At 31.8% G+C, this 18,567-nt stretch overlaps 1 protein-coding gene across 1 annotated transcript in view; it reads right to left on the bottom strand.

Moving 5' to 3' along the window:
* Window positions 1-18,567, bottom strand: part of LOC145285918 (chitinase-3-like protein 1) — a 71,434-nt gene that overhangs the window by 6,589 nt on the left and 46,278 nt on the right. The window contains exons 5-7 of the mRNA XM_080134411.1: window positions 11,433-11,556; window positions 4,951-5,136; window positions 449-565 (exon numbers count right to left, since the gene is read on the bottom strand). Coding sequence (XP_079990537.1) covers window positions 449-565; window positions 4,951-5,136; window positions 11,433-11,556 — 427 coding nt within the window. The remainder of the gene's footprint in view (window positions 1-448; window positions 566-4,950; window positions 5,137-11,432; window positions 11,557-18,567) is intronic.

Genomic DNA, 18,567 nt, shown 5'->3' with positions numbered 1-18,567 from the left:
CAACGGGCTATAACTTTTTGCCCATTTCTGTGTTGTGTTAACAATGGTTGAAATTCGTACAAAGTTAACTACTACGTTTCGTTGGTCTGTCACATTTAAGTTTGGTATTACATTTTCGTTGGCCTGTCACATTCAAGTTTGAAATTTCATTTTCTTTGGTCTGTCACATTTAAGTTTGAAATTACATTTTCGTTGGTCTGTCATATTTATGCTTGATTTCGTTTGTCTGTTACAGACTTACGTTATAAATAGCATTTTAAATGCACATATTTAATAAACGCATGTTAAGAATACCCGTTTGTTTTCACGATGAAATTGCATGAAACTTTTAACAAGTTACCTAACACAACTTTCAGGGAATTTAACCATTAGAAAAATAGAAATGGTATCCGTAAGAAATGGTCACTAAATGCAAGTGGATATGCAAGTATGTAAAAAGTCAACTTACCTTGAGCTTCAAACTTTCTTCGTTCTCAATTCCAAGCCATTGGTCACCCTTGGTCAAATACGGCACTTGCTGGTGTGTGTCCCAGTGCTGGGTCCATGAGTTCCTCACAAGACAGATCTAATAGAAAATACATAGTCAATATAGCTTTCTGCTTGTTCCTTTCTTAGTCCGTATGTTACGCTTTGAAAAAAGGTCAGATACAAGTTGTGAAGGCCAAACTGCTTAAAAAAAAATGCCAAACTCGCGAAATTTGGCTTTAAAAAGGCCAATATCGCAACTCTGGACAAGAATAGGAGAGTGATCTCTCTTTGATGTAGCCTCGTTTTCGAATATCATTATCTCTACAATTATATAAATGCAACTTTGTGTGTGTGTGAGTGTGATTTCGTTCCTTACAGACTCCGAAACGGCTGAACAGATTTTCTTTAAAATTTAGAGAACTTTAGTGTATAAGTCTGAGAGTGATCTTAGGTAAGAACACCCCCGATAATTACTGATAATCGATAATCGAAACCGTTATTTTAATTTATCTATCGATAAACCGATGGTAAGTCATTTTTTTCTATGTCGTCGCTTAGCAACAATGATAAAACAACGGGCTGTGAAAATTCTACTGTGGATAAGTTGATAGCGTTTTTTTTTTTTTTTTTTTTTTTTTTTTTTGCATGACGTGGTTTGTAGATTCCAAAAAAAAAATTGTTAATAAACTCATATTTTCTGCGTGTTTTTTTTTTGTTTTTTTTGTCAAAAAATCTAATGGTTTGCGATATCCAGAAAAAAATATTTGTTTATTAAATATATTTCTCATTCCGTGGAATTTCCACGGGTCCTGCTAGTACTTTAATCTATTGCCTAGCGTATGATTAGGAAGCGCATACGCACACATACACACACATACACATACACAATACATACACATACACACATATACACAATGATATATTCATCACTTTTTTGCCGTGGTGAAAATGGTCGGTTGAAGCATAAAAAAAGAAAAAGAAATCAGAAAAGAAGAAAGAAAGAAAAGAAAGAAAAGAAAAAGAAAATGATAACTTAAATAATTTAACAGATTACTAAACATAAAACAAAAACGATTCATTTTTATTTACTATGGAATCACCGCCTATCAAGGCCCACAAAATAAGGAAACGCGCCCCCCCACACACACACACAAACACACACACAGATACGCACACACACAGATACGCACACACACACACATACACACAATGATATATTCATCATTTTTTTTTTGCCGTGGTGAAAATGATCGTTTGAAGCATAAAACAAAATAAAAAGAAAACAGAAAAGAAAAAAGAAAAGAAAAAAGAAAAGAAAAGAAGAAAGAAAAGAAAAGAAAGAAAAGAAAAAGAAAATTATAACTTAAATAATTTAACAGATTACTAAACATAAAACAAAAACGATCCATTTTTTTTACTCGTGTGTCAGAAATTTCATGAAAAATATTGAATAATTCCACCCCGTCTTTCCAAGCTTATAACTCCTCGAAAAATGTAATTCAATCCCTATTGTTTTTTCAATTAAAGGAGCAAGGACAAAGTTTTCATTAAAAAAAACAAAAACAAAAACAGACAACGTGTTTTTTTTTAAAGGTTTTAAACTTCTGACTTTACAGGTAAATTTCTAAGAAACACTACTTTTTTTGTTTTAAATTTGAATATATTATTTATTGATCTTTTATCTTCAATTTGTGATATATAAAACTTTGGTGAGTAAATTAATTATTTACTTTTTTAATAGACATTTCAAAATGGGAGGCGTGAATTAATTCGACCCCCTGTCTTTCGAAGCTTATAACTACTCGAAAAATGTAATTCAAGTCCTAATTTCTTTTCTATTAAAGGAGCAAGGACCAAGGTTTCATTAAAAAAAAACAACAAAAAAAACAAACAAACAACGTGGTAAAAAAAAAAGGTTTTAAACTTCGGACTTTACAGGTAAATTTCTAAAAAACACTAGTTTTTTTGTTTTAAATTTGAATATGTTATTTATTGACCTTTTATCTTCAATTTGTGATATATAAAACTTTGGTGAGTAAATTAATTATTTACTTTTCAATAGACACTTGAAAATGGGGGGGGGGGAATTAAAAAAAACGTTTGTCTAAAATATTATATATATATATATATATATATATATATATATATATATATATATATATATATATATTCACATTGACCCTGAAAATATCGTAAAAATTGAATCAATAGAAAAATTTTGATAGATTTTTAAGTTTAAAAATTGAAAAATACTGAGCTCGTAAAATTCAATTAATTTCATTACTATTTAAAAAAAAAAAAAAAAATTCTATTATTTTTAAAACAACTTTAATAGTTTATTTTGGAAGCATAATCCATAAAGAAAATAAACAACCCACTTTTAAAAGAGAAATTACGAGTTTTTTTTTATATTTTATTCGCAGTTTCGTGTTAGGGGTGTCAAAAATTCCTACAAAAATTCTGATACACCTTATCAAGACCCACAAGATAACAGAGTGATGATTGGTAATGGTGTTAGTTGGGCAGAAATTGATTACTAAGAGGACCACCCAACGAGAAGTTATTGCTACCCGTATGTTTTTCGGCATTGTTGCTGACTTCTTTCTTATTTTATTACTATTTTTAATCCCCCTTTCCTTCATAGCTTTACTTCTTTTGTCCATTGCCATCTTATATGAAATTGTATGGTTTATCCTATTATTTTTATCATTGGCCTCCTCATTAAATTTTATTTTCCCATTAAACTTAAGAACAGCTATGTGATAGTCAGCTGGGATGCACTTCCGCGACATTGCGTTCCACAGATGAGTAGCTATAGGAAAGAAACCCTGCTCATAGAATTTTCGCTTAGTTTCACGCACAGATAGAAGAAAAGAGAAATTGTTGACAAGTGGTTGTAAATAAACGAGTTTTACAGGTGGACAGATTGAAGCTCGGCCGAGTACATGCCATGAAAATAACGGTAAAGCAGAGATAGACTCTCAACGTCTTTTCTGTAAGAAAGGCATAGTAGGGAGGAGAAAAGGAGATCTCCCAACTAGATTTCGAAGTTCGTTTTATACCTTGTCAAGGCAGGAATCTTTAAAATCTAAAATTTGCTTTATTTTGTGAATCAACCTCATCTCAAGCTGTCAACCACAAACCACGAATATTTAATACTGACTTCGTTATAAGATATAACCCCACAAAACCAATAATATATAACTATCGGTACCTGTAGAAATTCTACAACGGCATCTTTCATATGTAATATATTGCTACTAGGCATTCTGTGAACGTTCAGCGTCAATGGTGACCCCGCGATATTATTGTAGCCCTTTTGTTAAAACTATAAAGTATTTATCTAAGTAATCTGGTTAATGTAGTGTCAGAATATATCTGGTTATTACGGTTTATCTCTAATATCCTTATAAGAGTCTGTAACACAGTTCCATTGTATGGAAACCCAGCGCGAACGGAAATCCCACAATATCATTATACCATCTTTAGACAGAACAGATACTACCTTTGAATCCTAACCAGAAGACCAAGAAGGTATATTTTAGTTTCACGTAGGCCCAAAATCGACATCATTTTTATTTTTTAATTTAATTTTCTTTTTAATATTGCGTCTTCAGTAATCCTATTTATTAAAAAGGAGGGTAGACGGTGATAATATACTACGAGCATTAAATTAGCGTATCTATATACTAATTTAATGTTCGTGGTATATTATCATATTCTATCCTTCTTTTGTAATAAATAGGATCTCCAGATCGAATAATTTATAATCTGGAAACCGCAACATACGTATGTACGTACGTTAAAGGTACTACGATATCAGGATATAGATACTTCGTTATAAGAAATTTTTTGGCCTTCGAGCCGGGGTTGCTTCACTTAAGTTAATTGGTCCTTGGTTAATGGAGGGGAAACCCATCATACTGAGAAATTACTATTTATTTGGATATTGCCAGAGTGCCCCCCCCCTTTTCGGGGGTGGGGGCTGGTCCCCCCCCCCCATTAAAAACGACCTCGTGTCTAATTTGCTTTCATGGGGAAGCAAATAAATAAAATAAAATTATTCTACCATCTTTTTGGGAGGGGCTTTATAGTATATGTTTCTTTGTCATAATTCCTTTCCTCTCACGCATTACCTCCGCCTTTTTTTAGGGGGGGGGAGGGTGGTAGTGTACTAGTGCAGTAGTATCTGTTCAGTGGTCATTATACCATCTTCCCAGGGATTATCATCTCTTTGTTAAAGCAATATTATATTTGTTCTCACGATACCAATGCTCCCAGTTATTATCGCCTTCTTTGGGAGAGGGGGGTCAACGTTGTATATATCCGTCATATACACTAGTTGTAAACTAGGAAGAAATAACACTTTCAGTCTTGTGTAGATAGCGTAAGGTGTAAGTAGGTAAGTGTGTGTGTGTGTGTGTGTGTGTGTGTGTGTCTAATTTGCTAGAATCCCAGAAACCAATAATATTTAGTACTTACTTCGTTATAAGACATAATTCCTGCACTTTGCGTTATCGGGCCAGGGTTTCCTGCTCTTGGTGCCGGGGCCATCATTCCATTATAACCAACGTCCGATAATGTAAACGAGCGACCATAGAGTGGAATTCCCATGATCAGTTTGGATGGGTTCGCACCTTTTGAAAGCCAATATCTCACGGCGTAGTCCTGTCAATACAAAAGTAAAACTTTTAATCACGCCGGGATCACCACTGTGGAGGTTCGTGAACGTTTCGGCAGCGTTCCTCCATATTTCAGCATACGAGCAAATACATAAAACAAAAGAACATAACGAAGACAAATATGTTCGAAATAGCATCGATTCAAATCCCAGTTAGATTTTGTGCGTAAAAACAGACACATGAGTCCAGTAAGTCTGAATAGTATGTGCGCACACGCGTGTATGCGTGCGTGTGTATGTGTGTGTAAGGGGGTATGTGTGTGTGTGCGCGTGTGTGTGTACGTCTGTGTGTGTATGTATACGCGGGTATGTGTGCGTGTGTGTATGTGTGTGTGTTCGTGCGTGTCGGTGTATGTGTGTATGGACGCGTGCGCGTGTGTATGTGTAAAAGAGTTAAGAGAATGTATTCCATATGCTTTAAATTGCATGCGTGCGTTATTCGTTATGGATTCCAACTCGGCACACCCAGGTTTTCAGTCCGTGTCGTTAACCACTTAGCCACCGTCATCGCTAGCGAGATGATTTCTTGTATTAACGTATAACGATGACGTCGGCTTAAGACGGTTCAAATTCTTGGGGTTCTCTGGAGAACGAAGGAGACACAGAAAGAGAGACAGAAGGAGAGTGAGAGAGAGAGAGAGAGAGAGGAATATATATATATATATATATATATATATATATATATATATATATATATATATATAGCTGTACCCTGCCACGCGTTGCTGTGGCTCAATTTAGTGTAATGGAAAATTCTAATAAAAAGAGAAAATGCATGTTTCTTATGTTCTTAGTACAGCAATCTACTCCAAAAAGTAAAAAATAAAAAGGCGAAAATGAAAAAAAAAAAAAAATGGTACTCTTGCAGAATGGATTCGGATCCTCGGGAGTTACCGTCAATCATGGATTGGGCTCAACCACCAACATTCAGTGGATTAAGCCGAACGTTGCTAAAACGTTGAAACGCTAAATAGTTTTTTTTTTTAAATTGCATTAAAAAATGTGAGTTTTTAATTAATATTTGGGTGAGGGGGGATTACTATACACAGATTCGAAAAAGTTGTCCAAAAACGAATAAATGAAAGCAAAGGTAAGGTAAATACCTAACAGGATAATTTTTTAGGGTTTTTATTTAATGTAAAATGTTTAATCGGCTCGAAAAACTCAGTGTTTATCGATGTATTTGTAAAAGACGAATGGTCGCGGACTCTGTTGAATACGATAAGTTTGGAAAAATCAGTTTAAAAAAATACTATACAAAACAGTGTCAGACACCCACTGATTATATGTTATCGTGACATAGGCTGACATATTCGGTGGGTTTCTGACAGTATTTTGTATAGTTTTTTAGTTGTAAATCATTTTCCCAAACTTAATATCACAAACAGTGTCCGCCACCATTTGTATTTTTCAAATACACTGATAAACACTATTTTTCGAGCCGACTAAACGTTACAGTAAATAAAACGGGTTTGTATTACTAAACACAGAAACAAAAAAGTCGTCGAAAAATAAAAATAACAAATAAATGTTATCAAAGGCAAGATAAGTTACTTTTCTACCTAACTGGATAAGATTTTAATGTTTTTATTTAGTTTAAAAAGTTTAATCGGTTCGAAAACATGTAGTGTTTATCGTTATATTTGAAAAATACAAATGGCAGCAGACTGTGTTGAACACGTTAAGTTTGGGAAAATTAGTTAAAACTTGTAGAGGACTAGGACATATAAATCCTAATCCCGTTACAAAAGAATAATGAAACGAATGGAATTGAAGGAAACAAAAACTCAATTGATGGATAAGATAAACGTGTCGTTTATTTACTGTTGAAAGAATGAATGTTTTAGATATAACATGTGTTCATGTCCGTGCGGGTGTAACCATCGTTCGTTGCGGGGCTGGTGTTGTAGAAAGAAAAGGAAATGTGTGTTCATCTCAAGTTCGGGTCACTATCGTTTGTTCACGCGTGGGAAGAGAAGTGAGTAATGTAATAGAACGAGAAATGGCAGTCCATCGTGTAGACAAAGAAAAGGATAGAGGGTTGACGTCATTTAGCAGTCAGCTACGCGAAGGTGTTCTCAGGGACCAGTAGTAGATAGAGAGAGAAAGAGTGAGAATGTGTACGTACGGTCTGTTAGCTTTTTGCCCCACATAGTAGTAAATGGCGTGAGGTACACGGTCAGTCCGTAGACCGACCAGCTCGAAAGCTGGGCTGAAAAGAAGGAGCCGCTTATTGCTCTTTCTTTTATACTCGTTTCCGGAGTGTCATTTGCGCATGTGTGGATTTCCTTTTAAAGAGGAAGTGACGTCGTCCATCTGTGTGCGTACGTGTGTGCGTGTGTGAGTACATGTGTGTACGTTAGCGTGTGTGTGAGTACATGTGTATATGTTAGCGTGTGTGTATATAAACGTGAATGTGAGTGTATGTACGCGAACGTGAATATATGTACGTGTGTGGACGTGGGCGCGTATGTTTGTGTGCGCGTATGTATGCGACAAGTAATATAGCTTGAAAAGTGAACGCGTGTTTTTGTGTGAGACTTGAAAAGGCTCGCGCAATCTAAAAACTATACAAAATACTGTCAGGAACTCACTCAATATATGTTACCGTGACATAGGCAGACATATATTCGGTGGTTTTCAACAGTATTTTGTATAGTTTTTTTTTTAGTTTTAACCCATTTTCCCAAACTTAACGTGTTTAACACAGAGTCTGTCGCCATTTGTAATTTTCAAATATAGCAGTAAACGCTGTGTTTTTCGAGCCGAATAAACATTTTACATTAAAAAAAAAACTAAAAAAATTATCCATTTTGGTAATAAAGTAACATATCTTGCTTTTGATAATATTTGTTATACATTTATTTTTTTGACAACTTTTTCGAATCTATATGTAAAGTAGTAGAAACCCAATAAAAACACTAAAAATTATCCAATTAGGCAGAAAAGTAACTTATCTTGCCTTTGAAAATATATACTTGTTATATATTTGTTTTTGTTGACAACTTTTTCAAGTCTTTGTGCAAGTACAAACCCGGAGGGGGGCACGATATCTTTTTTTGAGGGGGTATCTTTTTTACATTAGGTCCACCTCCACAATTTCGACTATGCTGAATAAGAAAATCTAATTTAAAATTTGCAGAGGCAAGTAGTTTTCGAGATATAAAGACTTGTACTATGCACTATAATTCACTGGCGGCCATGAATAAACACTCCCAACCTCCCCATATTAAGAACGGCTTTCGGAATAAACAACACCCATGCCTAACCACGTGTTTTAACCTTTTACCTGTCTTTCGTCTGTTAAAAACGGCTTTTGGAGTAAATACCACCATTCTCCCCATGATAAGAATGGCTTTCGAGATAAACACCCCCAACCTACCCATGTTAAAATTGTGGAGGTGGACCTAATGTGAAAATTTATCTTTTGTTTTTTAATAAATTGTTAGTTGAAAGCACATAATAGTGATAAAACACCATCCCCTCCCCTTGGTAAGAATGGCTGAAAAAAAATAACGGTTTTCTTGATAAAACTTTTCTGGATTTTACCTAACAATTTCTGGTGCTGATGCACTTACTGATCCGCGCTATTTTTTAAATCGTATTTCCAAGTTTAATTAAAGTTTTATGATATGTTTTTTTTTATTCAATTGTAAGGTTAAAGTACAGAATAGGTACAAAACACCCTCCCCTCCCCATGTTAAGAATGGCTTTTTAAATAACAACGTTATTATTTCAGCACGGATCACTCTCTGCATGAGTACCTACTATTTTTTCTGCCATTCTTACCATAGAGAGGGGATGGTGTTTTGTAACTATTCTGTGCTTTCAACTAACAATTTATTATTAAAAAGAGATATCGTGAAATTATAAAAAAAAAATTAAAAAGATATTGTGAAAGTGGAATTTAACTTGGACCCCCCCCCCCAAAAAAAACAACGTGAACGACGCGTTCAACATTGTAGCCGGAGCTTATTTGGCAATAAGGTCACGTTAGTCGATTAATGGGTGCTAATACACTTACTGATCAGCGCTATTTTTTTTTTTAAATCGTATTTCCAAGTTTAATTAAAGTTTAATATGTTTTTTTTTGTGGTATTTTATTAGATTAGGTCCACCTCCACAATTTTCTTTTAAATGACGACTTATATGGGTTTTCGACTATGCTGCATACGGAAATCGTATTGAAATTTTGCAGAAATAAGTACTTATCGAGATATAAATAGTTGTTTTATGCATTGTATTCTTTGGCGGCCATCTTTGTTACGCGCGTAGATTAGTTTATGACGCGCACGCGCGTAAAATGGCCACCAGAGATTACAATGCATTATACAACTTTTTATATCTCGATAACTACTTATTTCTGCAAAATTTTCAATGCGATTTTCGTATTCAGCATAGTCGAAAACCTATAAAAGTCGTCATTTAAAAGAAAATTGTGGAGGTGGACCGAATCTAAAAATTTACCGTTTTTTTTATTCAATTGTAAGATTAAAGCACAGAATAGGTACAAAACACCCTCCCCTCCCCATGTTAAGAATGGCTTTTTAAATGATACCGTTATTATTTCAGCACGGATCAATAAGTGCATGAGTACCCGGGCAAGACTGTAATTTAGGTGGAAAAATAATCTCGAACCCTTTGTCACATAAAAGGAACTGATTTCAATAATCACCGGTACGTTACCATGGCAATAAGATAGGTAATAAACAATAATATAGGTATTTCAGAAGTTGTTTTTGTGAAACAACTTAAAATAAAAAGAAAAAGAAAAAAACTTGTATTTATATTGCTTTTAATTAAAATAAAAAAGATTTCCATAGGTTACAATTATGGATGTTCTATTCATATTAAAATGTTTTACATGTTCTGTGTTTTTTTTTAATTGTACACAATGAATACCTTCTTTAATAATAAATTTAATGATAAACAATACATAAATAGAAATAATAAATTATCAGACTTTTTTAAGTTTAAGTTTTATAATTAATAAATTTAAATTTGAAATAGAGAAATAATAAATTGCAAGAGATTACGTGCGTTTAATATTAATTTGTATCGCTTATAGCTACTCCCGTGATTTAATAATAATCACGTGATTCAATTTGGAATTAAAAATTAAAAAAAAATATTGTTTAAACTTAAAAAAAGCCTGATAATTTATTATTTCTATTTATGTATATTTATTTTTCTATTTATGTATATTTACTTTAAGCTCCATCCTCTCAAATGTCTATCCATACCATCCTTGGAGCAACCATCGCTTTAGGGCGCCAAATTTAAATAAGCAGGCTGCTCTGCCCCATCCTGTACTTTGCTTCTGTCAGAAACCACTCTAGTATTTTTTTTTTATTACATTTTCACCCCAAACAAGGCAAATTGCCACTTTGGTGTAGGGGGCTACTATCAGGGGCAACAACTACCGGGGTACTATGTAGGGATTTGGGCAGCAAGGTGTCGGTTCACGTTACACTTGAACTTCTGCACGTCAGTACTGTTGGGGAAGCAGGGATCTGGAATGGAATTCCAGAGTCTAGCGGTTCTGGGGAAGAAACTATTTGAGTAAAAAGATCTTTTACGTCTAGGGATCTCTACAGTGTGGGGGTGGGATTTAGCAGCCTGTCGGGTTTGTCGAGGGTGCTCACGTCGTGGGGGCACAAGTGATTGCAGTTCGTCAGAGCATTCACCACTAAAATACTTGTAGAAAAGGCAGAGGGATGCAACATTTCGTCGATGGGACAGAGGCTGAAGCTTAGATGCCAGTTCAGGGCCTATCAGGTTTGCGACTCTCTTTTGAACCTTGTCAAGGAGCGAGAGACTAGTAGCAGATGCACCAGCCCAGATGTGGCAGCAATACTCCATACATGGGCGAATGGTGGCCTTATAGAGGTACAGGATACTTTCGGGTGTTAGTAGTTTTCTAGCACGGTAGAGAGAGCTCACCTTTCTTGCAGCGGCCCTGGCAATGCCTTCAATGTAATTGTTCCAACTCATGTTTCCTGTGAACGTTAGGCCAAGGAGTTTGAAGGATGGACTCTCAGATAAAGAGTCGTTGGCCATTGCTATGGGTGTTTTTTTTTTTCAGGTATCAAACCGGTTGTTTATAATTCTTTCATTAGTTTTAGAAATGCAGTTCGTTAGGGCTATAGGCCTGTAACTAGTTGGGTTAATTGGATCTTTATTTCGTTTAAAAATTGGTCTTACATTTTAATAGAGGGAAGAAAGTCTAAAAAGAAAAGAAGGAATCGAAAAATGTGCACGGAAAGTATAATTATTTACTTACAACGTTCATGAATTGTCGGCCATTAGTTTCTCCTGGTTTTGCGTAAAGTGGTGCCAAGTGACCAGTTATTTTCTCCCAAGATCCATGCAAGTCATACGTCATCAGTAAAATATAATCAACGGTTCTATAACAGAATAAAAAAAAAATTAAAATTAAAACATCATATAATTATAATATTTATAATGACATCATAATTATATAGTTATGATATATAATAATATAATCATATAATTATAATATTTATAATGACATCATAATTATATAGTTATGATATATAATAATATAATCATATAATTATAATATTTATAATGACATCATAATTATATAGTTATGATATATAATAATATAATCATATAATTATAATATTTATAATGACATCATAATTATATAGTTATGATATATAATAATATAATCATATAATTATAATATTTATAATGACATCATAATTATATAGTTATGATATATAATAATATAATCATATAATTATAATATTTATAATGACATCATAATTATATAGTTATGATATAAAATAATATAATCATATAATTATAATATTTATAATGACATCATAATTATATAGTTATGATATATAATAATATAATCATATAATTATAATATTTATAATGACATCATAATTATATAGTTATGATATATAATAATATAATCATATAATTATAATATTTATAATGACATCATAATTATATAGTTATGATATATAATAATATAATCATATAATTATAATATTTATAATGACATCATAATTATATAGTTATGATATATAATAATATAATCATATAATTATAATATTTATAATGACATCATAATTATATAGTTATGATATATAATAATATAATCATATAATTATAATATTTATAATGACATCATAATTATATAGTTATGATATATAATAATATAATCATATAATTATAATATTTATAATGACATCATAATTATATAGTTATGATATATAATAATATAATCATATAATTATAATATTTATAATGACATCATAATTATATAGTTATGATATATAATAATATAATCATATAATTATAATATTTATAATGACATCATAATTATATAGTTATGATATATAATAATATAATCATATAATTATAATATTTATAATGACATCATAATTATATAGTTATGATATATAATAATATAATCATATAATTATAATATTTATAATGACATCATAATTATATAGTTATGATATATAATAATATAATCATATAATTATAATATTTATAATGACATCATAATTATATAGTTATGATATATAATAATATAATCATATAATTATAATATTTATAATGACATCATAATTATATAGTTATGATATATAATAATATAATCATATAATTATAATATTTATAATGACATCATAATTATATAGTTATGATATATAATAATATAATCATATAATTATAATATTTATAATGACATCATAATTATATAGTTATGATATATAATAATATAATCATATAATTATAATATTTATAATGACATCATAATTATATAGTTATGATATATAATGATATAATCATATAATAATAATATTTATAATGACATAATACCACAAGAGAAAAAGTAACAGACAAAAGAAAAAAAAAAGACATTATACGAAACTAAGTTTATTAAAAATTATGCAATTTTTTGGAAGCTTTATCTGAAAACAATACATATGAAATGGTACCGAACCAAAAAAGTCGAGGCAGTAAAACTTTTAAAGCAAGATTTGTTGCAAAAGGTTTTTCCAAACTTTCTGGAGTCGAATATTTTGCCACATTTTCACCAACGACAAATTTAACGACAATTAGAATTTTATTGCAACTTGACGCTCAATACAATTTAAAAATACACCAAATGGATGTAAAAAATGCTTATTTAAATGTTTCGACTGACTGTGAGATTTATACTTACTTCCACCCCCTAGGGATTTAAAATGAAAAATTTTAAATTTCATATGGAAACTGAATAAGTCACTGTACAGTCTATTACAAAGCTCTCACAAATGGAATCCAACACTTGATAATTATTTAGTAGAACAAAAGTTCAGGCAGTGTCCCATAGATGTGTGCATGTATACCAAAAATATAAGTAATAAATTGTTGATTTTGTTTTTTTTTGGGGGGGAGGGGGTTGACGATATATTACTCACGTCAAATTGTAACAACACTTTAAAAGATGTTAAGAATAAATTAATTGAAAAATTTTAAATGGCCGATGTTGGACAGTTATGGTTCCTTGGTATACAGTTTATTTGTGAAAATGAAAGTATAGCAATGAACCAATCACAGTACATTGACAAAATCCTGCTAAAGTTTGGAATGCAAGATTCCACACCACGAATAACTCTCGTTGAGATTGATATAAATAAAATACAGAGACCGAAACTAAATTGATAGACGATCGATTATAGAGAAATTATTGGAAGTCTAATCTATTTGATGACCGGCACTGATATATGTTACACTGTAACAAGGCTATCTCAAAACTTATCAAAACCGACAATTAAGGGTCAACTTATGCAAAACAAGTCCTTCATTATCTAAAAGAAACAAAGGAACAATCTTTAGTATTTAAAGAGTCGACATATCCCCTAAATTTAGAGGTCTTTTCAGATCCAGATTGGGGTAACTGAGGATCGAAAAAAATATAACGGGATACTGTTTTAGACTGTCAAAGACTGGACTTATGATCTCATGGAAACTAAAAAGCAACAGATTGTGGCCCTTTCTACTTGTGAAGCAGAGTTTGTTGCACTTTAACACTCAGTGCAAGAAGCAATTTTTCTAAACACTCTTCTAAAATATATTTAAAAAAAAGATCTAATTACAAAAAAACCCAGTAGTAATACATTGTGACAACCAATGTAGTATCTTATTCGCAAATAACTCTATGATTCATCAAAGGTCGAAGCAGATTGATATATAATATCATTTCATAAGAAATGAAATCAGTAAAAATTCTATTACTCTCTAATTATGTAGAATCGGAAAAATAATATAGCCGATATATATATATTTTTTTTTACTAAACCTGTAACAAAGATAAGATTAAAACATTTTATCTCTGAACTTTTTGGAATTTAATCTTGAATAAATCCATTTTCAGAAACCCAAAATGAGAAATCGAAACCACACAAAAAAAAAAAATATTAAAAAGAAAAAAAGTAAATTGTCACGGCTACGATGATAAACTACGACCATTTATTTTCTTATTTTCCTAACCATATTAACAAACTAAAACATGTAACAGAATGTTTCGAGTTTTTGTTAAAAAAAAGTGATCCTTTTCTTCCTTCTTCAGAAAATCCTTTCCTTAAAAAAAACCTTTTATGTATATTTGAAAAATGCGTATGTCTGAATGTATATTTATGTATATTTGAAAAAAAATATGCATATTTGTATGTATTTGTATATGTATAAAACATGTATATTTGTATGTATTTGTATATATATAAAACATGTATATCTGCATGTGTTATATACATATACATACATACATATATATATATATATATATATATATATATATATATTAAGTTTATTTATACAAACATTAATGGCTACATATGTGCATACATGTTTCTGTAATCACCCGCGTTGGGAGATTACGTTCTCGACGGTAATTCTTGGCCTGAAGACGTAATCCCCCAACGCGGGTGATCACAGAAACATGTATGCACATATGTAGCCATTAATGTTTGTATAAATAAATTTAATATACCTGCTCTGTTCACTCACTGAGCACTCTTTGGTAGACACATGTTGTTTCATTGGATGTACTTCTAGGAAACTAAACTCTACTGGCTATATATATATATATATATATATATATATATATATATATATATATATATATATATATATATATATATATATATATACATAAACAATTGGATTAAAAATGGCTTCTTTTTACACACATTATATCATTTTATTGATATTTTTTGAACGATTAAAGATAAATTCAAAAAATAAATAAAACAAAAAATAAATATTTTTTAAATTTTTACACTATCAAACAAAATTGAGTCCGAAAGGACCTTTTCATTATATATATACATACATATATATATATATATATATATATATATATATATATATATATATATATATATATATATATATATATATATATAAAAGGGGTGGTGTCAAAATGTTTTGATTAAATTGAGGTTTTGACTAACCAAAATTTGGATGATCTTATTTATAACTACGGTTAGAACAATCAACCAATGAGAAGCCTCCAACCTTATAATGAAAATATCGAATTTTGCATTCAAGTCAGTTCGCTGTCAGTCTCTGTCTTGAAACGACTGAAGTACTGCTGATCCGAGCGACATGTATTTTCGTCGCTATCTTTATTCTTAAGAATTGTCTAACACTTGAGCTCGTGACTGCATTGATTCTTCACCGATTTGATTTACTATTGCCATCTTTGTTCAACATAGTAGCTCAACACTTAACATTAGTGTTGAGACGATTAATCGGAATCGGGAATCGGAAAAATCAGAAATTTGGAGGGTATCGGAAAAGAATCAGTAAAATTTTTGCATATTTTTCAATGCTAAAATCGATGTTTTTAATTGTCTTTTTTATTTGATTTTGTTTAAAGCAAAATATTCCACCGTGGTTAAATATTTAGAGATTTATAAAGATTCGGAATCAGAATCGGTAATTGTTTTGGAATCGGGAAAAATGTTAGAATTGTATCAACACACACACACACACACACACACACACACACGCATATATATATATATATATATATATATATATATATATATATATATATATATATATATAGATGTTTTTATTTGTGATACTGATTGAACGAATTCAATTATTCATACGAAAGTGCATTTTTACCTAAATGCGAGTTGGAAATAATTTTCCCTTTGACCAATTTGGTACCCCCTAAATGGGGAGCGGCATATATATATTATTTTTAAAATATAATAAATAAAATTATTTTAAAAATAATATATATATATATATATATATATATATATATATATATATATATATATATATATATATATTAGTGTTAGGACGATTGATTGGAATCGGAATTGGGAATCGGAAAAATCGGAGCGTTTTTGGGGTATCGGCATCGGTATCGGAATCGGAAAAATTTGCGCCTATTTTCCGATGCTGAAATCGATTCCTTTAATTATTTTATTATTTTATTTTGGTTTAAGAAACATCTTCCACTGCTTTTAGTAATAATAAAGTAATAAATATTTATTGATTGCCAACAAGACTAAAATCTCTAGATCATCCCTTCACAAATGTGTTTTTACGTTTGAAAAAAATATATGCACATTTAAGATGTGTTTTTACAGTAATCGGGAAAAAATAACACTTTTATAGTTAAATATTTAGGATTTATAAAGAATCGGAATGAAGAAATGTTTTTATTTTGTTAGCTTGATAGTAATGCTAGTTTGAATAATTAAATAAACTAGCACTTCATACAGTTTTATTAGTAATAACTTCAGAATCGGAATCGGTAATTGTATCGGAATCGGGAGTTTAGTACGGAATCGGTAATTATATAGGAATCGGGAAAAATATTGGAATCGTCCCATCACTAATATATATATTTGTGTGCATGTATGTGTGTGTGTGTGTGTGGATTGCTTTATATATGGAATTAACGGATAAGCATGTCAACAGAGTAGTTAAATAATAATAGAGACATGTTTTCTATGGAGATAGTTGGATGACCCTAAATTTTTAGCACTGTAATTTCATACTATTCCGTAAGGAAATGATACTTTTTGGGTTTTGTTTTATTATCTAAGAGCCACTCAAGATGAGAATAATTGCCAGCAGAAATATGAGGAACAATCAATGGTGTGAACCATAAATATTTGTGGAATAATGGTTAACAAGATGGAAAGATTGCCAGCCGAAATACAATTGTATCAACTACTATTGGTTACCACTTGTAAAGGCCAAGAGTCACTTGAGGATAAGAGTCAGGAACTATCATCATCATCATCATGACGGGCTCCTTGCCCGGACCAATGTGACTCTTCCTCTCCAGAGTTTCCTGTCTTCCATCAGTTGCCTCAGATCTTCAGGTTCACAGTCCGCATCGTGTGCTATTTGTTGGATGTAACTGGATCTAGGTCGTCCTCTGTTGCGCATCCGTGTCGTGGAGTCCATAGCAATACATCACTCACCAATTCATGGTTGCTCCTCAGACAATGACCGGCAAATCGTAGGCGTCTTTCTCTGATGGTATTAGATATGGCAGGTGGGTTGCCATAAAGTTGCTGCTTCGTGGGATGATTTTGCCAAGATATATTTAATATTGTTCTTAGCATACGGGTGTATGTGCCGTCTAGTTTTCTTTCCAATCTTTTGGTGAGTGTCCAGGTTGTAGCACCGTAAACAAGAACAGACCCTACCACTGCCCTGAAGAACTGCCTTTTCAGTTTTTCAGCCAGTCTCGAAGTCCATACTGAATGTAGCCCATACAAAACGGTCCATGCTTTTGAGATGCGAATTCCGATATCTCTCTCTGTGGAAACTATGTTGCTGCCCAGATACGTAAACTCAGCGACTTCTTTCAGTGTTGATCCAACCAAAGCCCTGATCTCTCCTTTCACATTGAAAGTCATAAACTTTGTCTTATCCGCATTTATGTGGAGACCAATGTCATTTGCAGACTTTTCTAGCTTACGTAACAGTGTTTGCGCATCAGCAGTGTTGTTCGCGAACAAAGCAATATCGTCTGCGTAATCTGCATCAGTTATGTGTGCTGATTGATCACGTCTGTTTCTGGATTCATTTAACAAACAATCCTATCTGGCTTGGCAAGTAGTAAATGAGATATCTGGGTGCAAACGACCTGCCAAAGCTAAGTTAAAGGCAAATACTCCGGAAAATGCATGTTCGAAATGGAAAGCACATTTTGAAAAACTACTCGGAAACAAACCAGAAATAACAGACCAACCAATTCAGCCGATTGTTGTAGAGGAACTCGGTATTGATAAGGGTGGTTTTACAATGGTGGAACTTCTAAATGTACTAAAGAAGACCAAGAATTGTAAAGCTGCAGGCTTAGATAACATACCTCCTGAAGTATGAAAGACAGGTGGTTTCAATGACAT

Source organism: Euprymna scolopes, chromosome 10 (genome assembly GCF_053919585.1).
Source record: "Euprymna scolopes isolate OS-2025 chromosome 10, ASM5391958v1, whole genome shotgun sequence".
Taxonomy (NCBI): domain Eukaryota; kingdom Metazoa; phylum Mollusca; class Cephalopoda; order Sepiida; family Sepiolidae; genus Euprymna; species Euprymna scolopes.
The sequence above is the reverse complement of the archived record's forward strand: the minus strand, read 5'-3'. Positions and strand labels throughout refer to the sequence as shown.